The sequence below is a fragment of the Bos mutus genome, chromosome 3, assembly GCF_027580195.1.
Source record: "Bos mutus isolate GX-2022 chromosome 3, NWIPB_WYAK_1.1, whole genome shotgun sequence".
NCBI lineage: Eukaryota > Metazoa > Chordata > Mammalia > Artiodactyla > Bovidae > Bos > Bos mutus.
Window position 1 is genome coordinate 111,414,750 of NC_091619.1, and position 13,104 is coordinate 111,427,853.

At 47.5% G+C, this 13,104-nt stretch overlaps 1 protein-coding gene across 2 annotated transcripts in view; it reads left to right on the forward strand.

The window, feature by feature from the left end:
* TRPM8 (transient receptor potential cation channel subfamily M member 8) overlaps nt 1–13,104 on the forward strand; it is an 86,431-nt gene that overhangs the window by 46,498 nt on the left and 26,829 nt on the right. For both annotated transcript variants that reach the window (XM_005902599.3, XM_070365397.1), the window contains 4 exons: nt 3,293–3,384; nt 8,481–8,622; nt 9,893–10,064; nt 11,891–12,068. In XM_005902599.3, the coding sequence (XP_005902661.3) occupies nt 3,293–3,384; nt 8,481–8,622; nt 9,893–10,064; nt 11,891–12,068 (584 nt within the window). The remainder of the gene's footprint in view (nt 1–3,292; nt 3,385–8,480; nt 8,623–9,892; nt 10,065–11,890; nt 12,069–13,104) is intronic.

Sequence of the window (13,104 nt, forward strand, 5' to 3'; positions counted from 1 at the left end):
GCTGTGCCCTCAAGTCTGTTCTCCCTGTCTGAGTCTCCATCCCTGTCCTGCGATTAGATTCATATCTAATCATATCTCTAGATTCCACATGTATACATTGTACGCGTGCATGTTCAGTCACGTCATGTCTGACTCTGCGACCCCCATGAACTCTAGCCCTCCAGGCTCCTCTGTCCATGGGATTCTCCAGGCAAGAGTACTGGAGTGGGTTGCCATTTCCTCCTCCAGGGGATCTCCCTGACCCTGGGATCGAACTCACATCCCCTGCGTCTCCTTCATTGCAGGCAGATTCTTTTACTACTGAACCGTCAGGGAAGGCCTATATATATACATTAATATACGATACTTGTTTTTATCTTTCTGACTTACTTCATTCTGTATAACAGGCTCTAGGTTCATCCTGTAAAAATTCTTCTTGAAGGGGCAGTTTGAATCCAGCAACCTTGCGTATTAAGGCAATGGTGAAGGACATGCTTAGGGTCAGGAGCGTGGGGCCCAGGCCAGCCCTGCCATCCGAGAGCCGCTCTGATTGTGTGGTCTGTGAGCCAGTCTTCGATGCCAGCCAGCCTTGCTGATTCTTGTCATTACAGAACTCTGACACTAGAGGTCGCTGTTTCCCCTCAGGTGTGCAGTCTCAGGCCTTTGGAATCCTCCATGCGGTTGGTTTCCTCAAACCATCAGGTCTGCCAGCCTAGTACTGTCTTAATTAACCCAATTCACACTTGTTAGCGAAAATCAAAACCAGGCGGGATGCTACCTGTTTCAGATCGTGTCTGGGTGTCAAACGCATGCTCCTCGGTGTCTGCCTGGGTCCCCTTGCCCGTGGGGGGATGGTGGTGGCAGAGGTTGCTCTGTTAATTGGAATTTTTAACCAAGGCAATCAATGAGAACAAACAGAGTTAGTTGCTAAATAGCTCTTAGGTCTGTTAAGCAGTCTGTGAATGTTTATTTAAAATGAGGCAAGTCCCAGCATCCCTTCATGGAGAGCACACTCATTCTTTAGGCCCTCGAATCCTGAGAAAGATGGTGAAATATGGTGTTTTATGAATGTAGCCTGACCCTGGCATTCCTTTCAGAAAAGAGACTGCTGTTCCTTTTTAAAGATGTCTTCTTACTGTAACAGTATCTCCCAGCCGACGAATTGATGTACTTACCGTTCCTCCCATCACGGGTTCAGAGGCTGAGCCAGGCTGGCGCTGCCCTGTTGCCCTGTGCCTACCTGCCTCGCAGGCCAAGGTCTCAGAGAGGGAAGTAGGTGGCAGGGAGAGCCTGTCCCAGCCGCCCTCATCTTGCCCTGGGTGGGTGGGGACCCACGTCACTGGGGTCACCCAATGGACCGTTCTGAGCCCATGAGATCCGCCACCCACAGGGGAACAGGGTCAGATCAGGCTGCTTATATCTGGGGGATTTTTGTTTTTTTCGTATTTTTTTTTAATTTAAGTTTTTATTTTGTATTGGGGTATAGCCAATTAAGGGCTCCCCTGGTGGCTCACTGGTAAAGAACCCACCAGCCAAATGCAGGAAATGTAGGAGACCCAGGTTCAGTCCCTGGGTTGGGAAGATCCCCTGGAGAAGAGAGGGCAACCCACTCCACTATTCTTGCCTGGAGAATCCCATGGGCAGAGGAGCCTGGCGGGCTACAGTCCATGAGGTCGCAGAGTCAGACACGACTGAATCGACTGAGCATGCACGCACATAGCCGACTAACAATGTCGTGATAGTTTCAGCTGTACAGTGAAGGGACTCAGCCGTACATATACATGTATCCATTCTCACCCAAACTCCCTCCCATCCAGGCTGCCACACAACATTGAGCAGAGTTCCATGTGCTGTATGGTAGGTCCTTGTTGGTTATCCATTTTAAATATAGCAGTGTGTACCTGTCCATCCCAAACTCCCTAACCACCCCTTCCCCTGGTACACCAGGGGGATTGTAATACTTTCTTGGTGCTTGATTTCATAATGTTCTCACCCCCTTGCCCACTAAAGTTGCCATTTGCATTTATCAACGAGTGAAGAGAAGGGCTTCCTGAGAAACTGATGCTGTTTCTTGAATCTCTTCCAAGTCTAAGACTGGGGGATCCCCATGGACTGTAAAGAAGCAGGGTGATGCTGGAGAGAGGAAACTGGATTTCAGAACCCCGAGACCCACCACTTACTGCCTTTCTGTCTTTGGGCGAGTTCCTTTGCTTCTTTTTCTCAGGCCCTGGTTTCAGGTGTAGAATAGGAAAGGAGATATCTGGATAGCGGGTGGCCCATGGTGGTGAGTTCATGTAGTAGAGTTGAAAAGTGCCGTGTTCCTTTGATGACGCGTGTTTGTTGTTATTTTCCTCTTCCCTGAGTAAGGCAGGTACATGGTTTCCTTATCTGAGCTCACTGGGACCTTTGGTCTTACCTCCCCTCCGACCCTTATCACGTTTCATTTTAAACATGTTTAACGTCTATCTTTCGCATGGGCCAGTGGATTCCTTCAGAGTCCACGTTGCACCCAATCTGATGTCTTTGTGTCTCAGGAGCCCACCACAGGTATTTGCAATCCTGTGGACTCTCAGTAAAATATGTTCTGACTGGATGAGCAAATGACAGGTGAGATGACCTCCCTGGAATCACCCAAATCTAGTGGACGGATTGCCAGAGAGGCTGTCCAGATGCAGCCTCTTCTAATGGATAATCTTATCCCTCTTCAAGTGTTTTCCTGACATACTTTCTTCTGAGAAATCATGACTGATATATACATATCATGACAAAAAGATCCTTAAGACACATTGTTCCCATCAGTCATTTCTGTGACCACATCTGTTCCCTTAGGTGCCATGTATAGCACCTGCGTGCAAAAAAGGGTTTTTAAAACTTCCAAAAAAATGTTCCCTTTTTAAAGACGTTTTATTGTCATGTGTCGGAAAATATTTATAGGAAACACACAAATCTGTGATGACGGCAGTATGGGTAACAGCCTTGAAGAGTTGTCCAGTGTGCAGCCTACACCACTGTACATGGCGGTTGGGGGAGGGTTCCAACTTGGCCCACACAGGTTCTGCAGGTTCCTTTTTAAAGAACAGTAAGGATCCCTGTGTCTTTTTTTCCTTGACTTTCTTAGCAACATATGAGCAACAGAACAGCAGGCATGTGACCTTACTTTCCAATCCCCCGGGAATCACAGGGGTCAGTTGCAGGGCATACTTGGTACATCATGGACTCAAAATGGATCTGGAGAGAAATGTGTGAGCGTGAATAAACCTGGACGCAGCTGATGTTCCAGCTGCTGTGTCCTTTCTGTCCCTCTGCTCTGCAGTGGTGCGTGAACGGCGTGAATTACTTTACCGACCTGTGGAACGTCATGGATTCACTTGGGCTTTTCTACTTCATAGCGGGGATTGTCTTTCGGTAAGTAGTCCTCAGCACATCTTCAAGTGTCAGTGTGCGGATTCTCTCAGGTGGAAAGGAGGAGAGACATTTCAAGCCCAAGATATGTGAGATAGGGTGAAATATGGTCCTGATATTTTATGAATACAGGGCTTCCCTGGTGGCTCAGTGCTAAAGAACCCACCTGCCAATGCAGGAGACGGGTTCGATCCCTGGGTCGGGAAAATCCCCTGGAGGGGGAAATGGCATCCACTTCAGTATTCTTGTCTGGGAAATTCCACAGACAGAGGAGCTTGTGGACTACAGTCCATGGGGTCACAAAGAGTCAAATACGAGTTAGCGACTAAGCAGCAATAGCAGCAACGTTATGAGTATGGTGGTGGTGGTTGAGTCACTAAGTCGTGTCCGACTCTTGCGATCCTGTGGACTGTGGCCTGCCAGGCTCCTCTGTCCATGGGACTCTCTAGGCAAGAATACTGGAGTGGGTTGCCATTTCCTTCTCCAGGGGATCTTCCACCCACTCAGATCTAGGAATCGAACTCAGGTCTCCTGCATTGCAGGCAGATGATTTACCAACTGAGCTTTGAGGGAATAGACTATCTCCAGAACACCATTCAGAAAAGCGGTGGCTATTCCTTTTAAAAAATGTTTTCTTACTACAGCAGTCCCTCTGAACCCCAGAATTGGTTTGCTTACAGTTCTTCCCATCACGTGGCCGGAGGGTGAGCTGGTCTGGGGCTGCCCAGTTGCTATGTATCCTCCCTGTCCCCCCCATTTAGAGATTATTACAAATGCCTGTTGTCTCTGCCTCTTAGAGACACAGCCTGGTTGATATAAAGTTGTGTCTCCTCTCATCCCCCCTCTTGGTGATCTGTAATTGGAAAGGGGTTCTTCATGGTTTTTCTCTTTGCGCTTGTATAATTTGGGGAGAGGAAATTAGAAATTGAGGGCCCTAGAGAATGATGAAGGTGTAAATATCACACAGCATTTTGCTTTGAGGCCATATAATCTAACATGCATTTAACTTCAACTCGAATGTTGGTTCTGGAGCCTGCCCTCCCAGCTGCAAGGTTTCCTCAATCTCAGAACTCATGATTGGAAAAACCAGTTGGAAATTGTGTTTGGAGGGAAAAAGCAACATGACTTCACCTGATAGGGATATTGGGGTGCACCCAAACCGTGAACCCCCTTGCCCAGTCCTGCTCCTTCCAGACCTGCCTCCCCAGTAGCTTCAAGGTGAAATTCCTGGTTCTGATGGAGCAGAGAAGCTTTTCTATTCGTATTTACACCCACTTAAATCAAATCCCTTATGATTATACAGTGGAAGTGAGAAATAGATTTAAGGGCCTAGATCTGATAGATAGAGTGCCTGATGAATTATGGAATGAGGTTCGAGACATTGTACAGGAGACGGGGATCAAGACCATCCCCATGGAAAAGAAATGCAAAAAAGCAAAATGGCTGTCTAGGGAGGCCTTACAAATAGCTGTGAAAAGAAGACAAGCGAAAAGCAAAGGAGAAAAGGAGAGATATAAGCATCTGAATGCAGAGTTCCAAAGAATAGCAAGAAGAGATAAGAAAGCCTTCTTCAGCGATCAATGCAAAGAAATAGAGGAAAACGACAGAATGGGAAAGACTAGAGATCTCTTCAAGAAAACCAGAGATACCAAAGGAATATTTCATGCAAAGATGGGCTTGATAAAGGACAGAAATGGTATGGACCTAACAGAAGCAGAAGATATTAAGAAGAGATGACAAGAATACACAGAAGAACTGTACAAAAAAGATCTTCACGACCCAGATAATCACGATGGTGTGATCACTGACCTAGAGCCAGACATCCTGGAATGTGAAGTCAAGTGGGCCTTAGAAAGCATCACTACGAACAAAGCTAGTGGAGGTGATGGAATTCCAGTTGAACTATTCGAAATCCTGAAAGATGATGCTGTGAAAGTGCTGCACTCAATATGCCAGCAAATTTGGAAAACTCAGCAGTGGCCACAGGACTGGAAAAGGTCAGTTTTCATTCCAATCCCAAAGAAAGGCAATGCCAAAGAATGCTCAAACTACCACACAATTGCACTCATCTCACATGCTAGAAAAGTAATGCTCAAAATTCTCCAAGCCAGGCTTCAGCAATATGTGAACCGTGAACCTCCTGATGTTCAAGCTGGTTTTAGAAAAGGCAGAGGAACCAGAGATCAAATTGCCAACATCTGCTGGATCATGGAAAAAGCAAGAGAGTTCCAGAAAAACATCTATTTCTGCTTTATTGACTATGCCAAAGCCTTTGACTGTGTGGATCATCACAATAAACTGTGGAAAATTCTGAAAGAGATGGGAATACCAGACCACCTGATCTGCCTCTTGAGAAATTTGTATGCAGGTCAGGAAACAATAGTTAGAAGTGGACATGGAACAACAGACTGGTTCCAAATAGGAAAAGGAGTATGTCAAGGCTGTATATTGTCACCCTGTTTATTTAACTTCTATGCAGAGTACATCATGAGAAACGCTGGACTGGAAGAAACACAAGCTGGAATCAAGATTGCCGGGAGAAATATCAATAACCTCAGATATGCAGATGACACCACCCTTATGGCAGAAAGTGAAGAAGAACTAAAGAGCCTCTTGATGAAAGTGAAAGTGGAGAGTGAAAAAGTTGGCTTAAAGCTCAACATTCAGAAAACGAAGATCATGGCATGCAGTCCCATCACTTCATGGGAACTAGATGGGGAAACAGTGTCAGACTTTATTTGTTGGGGCTCCAAAATCACTGCAGATGGTGACTGCAGCCATGAAATTAAAAGATGCTTACTCCTTGGAAGGAAAGTTATGACCAACCTAGATAGCATATTCAAAAGCAGAGACATTACTTTGCCAACAAAGCTCCATCTAGTCAAGGCTATGGTTTTTCCCGTGGTCATGTATGGATGTGAGAATTGGACTGTGAAGAAGGCTGAGCGCCGAAGAATTGATGCTTTTGAACTGTGGTGTTGGAGAAGACTCTTGAGAGTCCCTTGGACTGCAAGGAGATCCAGCCAGTCCATTCTGAAGGAGATCGGCCCTGGGTGTTCTTTGGAAGGACTGATGCTAAAGCTGAAACTCCAGTACTTTGGCCACCTCATGCGAATAGTTGACTCACTGGAAAAGACTCTGATGCTGGGAGGGATTGGGGACAAGAAGAGAAGGGGACGACAGAGGATGAGATGGCTGGATGACATCACTGACTCGATGGACGTGAGTCTGAGTGAACTTTGGGAGTTGGTGATGGACAGGGAGGCCTGGGGTGCTGCGATTCATGGGGTCGCAAAGAGTTGGACACAAGTGAGCGACTTATCTGATCTGATCTGAGAATGAGAAGCTTTACAGTGAGTGCTCACACTATGATGTGAACTGGATAAAGCTCAATTTCGTCCTTCGAAACCTCCCTTTCTGCTTGGGTTAAAGGCTCAGCTTTTGGATCACGGTTGGACGTGATTTCTGGATCATTCCAGTTAGAAAGCACATAAGGTTTTCAGTGAACATGCTAGCAGATGGTTAGTTAATCAAATGATCTGGTGCAAATGAGGTAAGTTTCATTGGGGGGAACCTGGCAGGCTCAGGTGCCAAGTGGTTGGCATCATTGTGGAAGCCTTGTGAGCCGGGAAGTTAGCGACAACAGGATTGGGTCCTACAGTAGTACAATAAATCCCCTCCGTTCGAACGTGTTATGTCAGGGGAGTGTGTTCGTTAAGTCTGACAAAGTTAGCCTAGGGACCCATGTAACACAATCTGCTATATAGTACTGTACTGTAATAGATTGATAGTAATTTTCACTCAAATAATACATTAAAAACAAACACAAAAAATGAAACATTTTTGATCTTACAATATGGTACCTTGAAAAGTATAGTTCAGTTCAGTTCAGTCACTCAGTCGTGTCCGACTCTTTGCGACCCCATGAATCGCAGCACACCAGGCCTCCCTGTCCATCACCAACTCCCGGAGTTCACTTAGACTCACGTCCATCGAGTCAGTGATGCCATCCAGCCATCTCATCCTCTGTCATCCCCTTCTCCTCCTGCCCCCAATCCCTCCCAGCATCAGAGTCTTTTCCAGTGAGTCAACTCTTCGCATGAGGTGGCCAAAGTACTGGAGTTTCAGCTTTAGCATCATTCCTTCCAAAGAAATCCCAGGGCTGAGCTCCTTCAGAATGGACTGGCTGAATCTCCTTGCAGTCCAAGGGACTCTCAAGAGTCTTCTCCAACACCACAGTGCAAAAGCATCAATTCTTCGGCGTTCAGCCTTCTTCACAGTCCAACTCGAAGCAGCTATATCACTGCTCCTTTTACGCTTGCTTCTGGACATCCTGGGTTTGAAGTGAAGTTACAGCACTACTGTACTCGACAATGTGGTTTAGCCACTGAGTCGTGTTTGACTCTTGTCGGCCCCGTGGACTGTAGCCCACCAGGCTCCTCTGTCCACGAGATTTCCCAGGCAAGAATACTGGAGCGGGTTGCCATTTCCTTTTCCAGGGAATCTTCCCGATCCAGGGATTGAACTTGCATCTCCTGAGTTGGCAGGCAGATTCTTTGCTGCTGAGCTGCTTGGGAAGCCCACGCTACACAGAGCTGTGCAGTGCAGTACACAAAGCGCAATCTACAGGATGCGTGCTCTTGACAGTGCACACCAGACAGCTGAACTCACTTACACAACTGGACGTGGGAACCCATATTTGCATCTTTGAAAGTTCACATCTCGAAGGTCCATGTGGAGGGGACTTACTGTATTTAGGCTGAAGGGCTGAAGTGTCGGGAGTCTTGGGAGCTCTGCTGTGTGTGATGTCCTCGTCTCTCCTGGAGTCACGAGGGCAGTGCACGCGGCCCTTGGTGTTCAGTGGCTGAAGGGCAGGTGCAGACCCTGGTCTATTTCCACTTTCAGTTCCCAGGCTTTTGGCTGTTTCTTCACGTTTGGTTATTTTTAAAACTAAAACTTTGATTATAAATCAACTACACTTCAGTAAAATTAAAAGACAATATAGCAAATACAATCCAGAAATAAATAAAAGTGATACAAAAGCACAGCTTTGAAATGTGTTGTCAGCATCTCACAAAGTCTTTCCCTTCTTTCCACAGGCTCCACCCTGCTAACAAAACCTCACTGTACTCGGGACGAGTGATTTTTTGCCTGGATTACATTATATTCACCCTAAGGTTGATTCACATTTTCACGGTCAGCAGAAATTTAGGACCCAAGATTATAATGTTGCAGAGGATGGTAAGAATAAAGAGTATCTGTGGTTAGTTGTCCTTCTTCTGACTATACCCAGAGTTCCTTTCGTTGCTGAGAGGAACTTTTTCTCCACAGAGGGATGGTGGCATTTCATAATCAGTAGCGTTTGTTTTTTTTGATCTGTTTTCCTCAGGGGCCCCTTCCAGGTTAAAATTTAATGAAAGATGACTGTTGGGAGCAAACTGCATAACTCAGCACATTCCTAGTAAAGATCTCTATTTAGACCGTCCATGTTACCAAGTACTTTCACTTGAGTCTTAAGTATTCACTAGTGGTGGCACAGTGGTAAGGAATCCACATGCCAATGCAGGAGATGCAAGAAACTCAGATTTAATCCCTGTGTGGAACAGATCCCCTGGAATAGAAAATGGCAACCCACTCCAGTATTCTTGCCTGGAGAATCCCGTGGACAGAGGAGGCTGGTGGGCTACAGTCCACGGGGTCACAGAGTCAGACACGACTGAGCACGTGTGCGTAGGCAGGATAGGGACTTTTACACTCATTTCATAGATGTGGACAGTTGGGTTCAGGAGGTTCACATGTTTGTCTGGAGACATGCAGTGAGCTAGGAGCAAAGCGAGGTATGGAACTTTAATCTTATAACCACATAATACAGACCTCAGGGAAGCACCACCAGACCCATCTCATGGGGCCAGAGAACAGAAAGATAATTACACGCTGACCACGTTGCTTCTCCCAGCTCGTTCTCCACGTGACCCAAACCTCCGTGTTTTTGTCTTTAAATCGGATGGGCGTTTGAATGAGCTCATCTCGAGGTTCCTTTCCAGCGCTGAGCTCCTCTGAGTTTGTGGTTTTAATTCAAAGCATATCTGGGGCATCGAGTCACCATGAAGTCATGCTGTGTGTGCAGAACATTAAAAACAATAAAATGGTGTATTGTTGTTTAAAAAGGAGAGCTTTTATTTTCCTTAAAAAAAAAAAAAAGCAATAGCTCAGGGGTTGGCTGGAGAGGAGTGGGGCACTGTGGAGTTGGGGCCCTCTTCTGCTCCCAGGCAGGTCTCATTCAGAAAGTCTCTGCTCTGAGATGGCCTGGGAACCTGCAAGCAAAGATGCACCCATCAGTGCATGCCCCGAGACCCGGGGGTGATGATGAGCATGTCTAAAAATTGGTGGGTGGATGATGCTGGCTGCCGCAGGTCCCTGGGGCCCCTCTGCCCTTCTCTGTGGTCAGCGGAGCAGTCGAGCCGCCCTGGTGCAGTCCTGACGCTGCTCTTCTGTCCTCCTCCCTCGACAGCTGATCGACGTGTTCTTCTTCCTGTTCCTCTTTGCCGTGTGGATGGTGGCCTTTGGTGTGGCCAGGCAGGGGATCCTTAGACAGAACGAGCATCGCTGGAGGTGGATCTTCCGCTCAGTCATCTATGAGCCCTACCTGGCCATGTTTGGCCAAGTGCCCAGCGATGTGGATGGTGAGCCTGACATGGTCCCGATGGGGACAGCTGGGACATGAAAGATGCTTCCAGAACCAGCTCTCAGGGAGCCTCCAGGGCTTCCTGGTTTGATCCTGAGACCTGTCCTAGGAACAGGCTGCTGGAGTCCGGCCAACATCAGGCAGTGGACACTAACCCTCAAAGCCTTTTCCTTCTCCTGAGCAGGATCTTATGTACCCTGGCAAGCTTGTCCCCAGCATCTCAGCCTGCAATTTTTAAACCTTCTTAAAAAGAGTGTTTCTCAAACTTATGACAGCAGCATGGCCGATGACAGCCAGAATCCTCACTGGTGTAGAAAAGAGTGTTGTGGGTCTGTCCAGAGTGACAGGGTACCCATTTATTTCAAAAAGTGCAATAGTGAAAAATTTTGCCCTGGAACCTGGGATTTAAGCTTCTGGTATGAGTTCACTGCCAACTATCTGGAGGCAGGTTAATGGTAGCAGAGATGGCATTCATTTGATCACAGCCAGTTGGCATAAGGAAAGCATGGGGCATGTGCAAACTGGTGTGTGTTTTGGATAAACTGTAGAACATCTTTGTGATGCTGGCAGTAGCTTGGGCTCATCGCGTTCTGTCCTGCCACAAGAAAAACCCCCCGATGTTCGCCCGGGCCTAGGCTTGTATTTCCTAGCTCCTTGGTGTTTTCTCAATTATCCCCATGGCCTCATGTGGTCTTTCTGGTGTCTTCTGCTGCAGTCTCTTCCAAGACCTTAGAGAATGCTCTTTTCCATGCGCCGATGGAAAGGCAGCTTGTTATTATCATTCCCCAATCTGCTCTCTGCACTTGCCAGTTTACATAAGTGGGTGTGTTTTGTCTTCCCAACAGTCCTACATGTTGGTGGCCTTAGTCCCACGGGAGGCGGTTCATGGTGACCTAAAGAGTCAGTGACAGGTAGTGTTCAAGTCCTGGTTCCGTCACTCGTGTGCTGTGTGACCTGGGATGCAGTTGGCATCTTAGCCTCTAAGTCCTGCTGCAGGTCACATGGGTGTGGCACCATCTTTTCTGACAGGTGTGTCACCAGCCGGCAGGCCAAACTCGCACGCTCAGTGGAGTCCAGCGGGACTCCTGGAGGGCCAGACGCTTACATCCACTGCCTTCTCTAAGATTCCCAGGAAAAACTCCTCATCCTCTCTTCCAGATCCAGACTTTCTCCATGGCCCCCATTCTAGGCTGTTGCCCCCGGTCACATAGATGCGTATCAGCCTCTCAATTTACCACACACCCCCTCCCCCACCATTTCCTCCCTGGTAGCCATGTTCGTTTTCTACGCCTGTGACTATCTCTGTTTTGTAGATAAGTTAACTTTTTACCACTTTTTAGATTCCACATATAAGTGATAGGGCTTCCCTGGTGGCTCAGCTGGTAAAGAGTCTGCCTGCAATGTGGGAGACTTGGGTTCGATCCCTGGGTTGGGAAGATCCCCTGGAGAAGGGAACGGCTACTCACTCCAGTATTCTGGCCTGGAGAGTTCCATGGACTGTGTAGTCCATGGGTCGCAAAGCATCAGACACGACCGAGTGACTTTCACTACAAGTGATACCACATGATACTTGTCTTTCTCTTTCTGACTTGTTTCACTTACTGTGATAGTCTCTGGTCCATCCGTGTTGCTACCAGTGGCTTTATTTCGGTGAAATATGAGTCAGTGAATTAAGTGTGATTCTGAGGCTTATGCCCAGTTGGGTAGAGTGTCTTGGAACAGTGCCCAACACAGTGCCCGGTCTTCACCTCGTGGCCCGCTGGGGTGCCTTGGTGCTGCCCTTCCGAGTGTCCTCACCTTGCCTGTTGGTTGCTGCATCCTCAGGTACCACGTACGACTTCTCCCACTGCACCTTCACTGGGAACGAGTCCAAGCCCCTGTGCGTGGAGCTGGACGAGCACAACCTGCCCCGCTTCCCCGAGTGGATCACCATCCCCCTGGTGTGCATCTACATGCTGTCCACCAACATCCTGCTGGTCAACCTGCTGGTCGCCATGTTCGGGTATGTGCTCGGTGACGTGCTGGACGTGCTGGGAGACACACTGGACGTGCTCTGAGATACACTGGACGTGCTTGGTGATGCACTGGCTGGGTGTCCACGCGATTCCAGGCCCCGTGCTGGGCTGGGCTGGAGGCACTGGGAGGGAGGCAGCAAAGGTCTCCCTTGAGGAACGCATGTTGGAGGTCTCTAGGGCACTGGTGGTCTAGGGTAGGGAGAGGCCTTGAAGGGACTATATTACAAATATAGTGTGTCCCTGTAAGCTATAACATGAGCTTATTTGACCCCAAAGACAGATGACTGTGACCCCCTCCAGCATGTTCAGACTATTAGATATCCTCTTAGCTACCTCCCCCGAGCATCGCGATGCTGGCCTGCCAGTGACTGCATCCCAGCTCAGCTCAAGGTCCTCACGTTCTATGGAGTCAGATGGATGGTTTCCAGGGCTTAAGGGACTCAGCTGTTAGGTAATCACTGCTTTAAAATGTTGAGTTTAAGTACAAGTCCAGAGCACAGGGTCAGGAGAGTGATTCTCTTTGGGGCTTGTGTCTAATAAGGTTGGCGTGAGAACTCGATGGGACTCTGAAACATTTTTATTGCCTTTGGCCATTCTCTTTAATACATTTAGAAAATCATGTTTGTCTCACCCCTTATTCTTTCTTAAGAGGGTTTCAGAGAGCCTCATGTGTCGGTTACAGTGGAAGTACCTTGGTTTTTTATGCTGTTGCTGTGAAGTAGCTGGTTATATTGAGTACATGAATCCTGGCACAGAGAGAGACACATAGTTTAGAAACAAAATATAAATTAAAAAATTATTTGTTAAACCTTGGAGTGAATGAAAACTATAGTTGAACCCCCAAACTGGGAAACTATGACAGACAAGAAATACGTTTGATTTCATTAAACAAATGTTTTAGGTACAGGGGACCGCAGATAGAGTCACGTGATAAATGATAGCCTGGGGGCAATCTTCGCCTGAATGTGAGCAGAGGCTTCTAGTTCTTAAGATAGAATGGGCTCCTGCACACTGGAAAAAGAA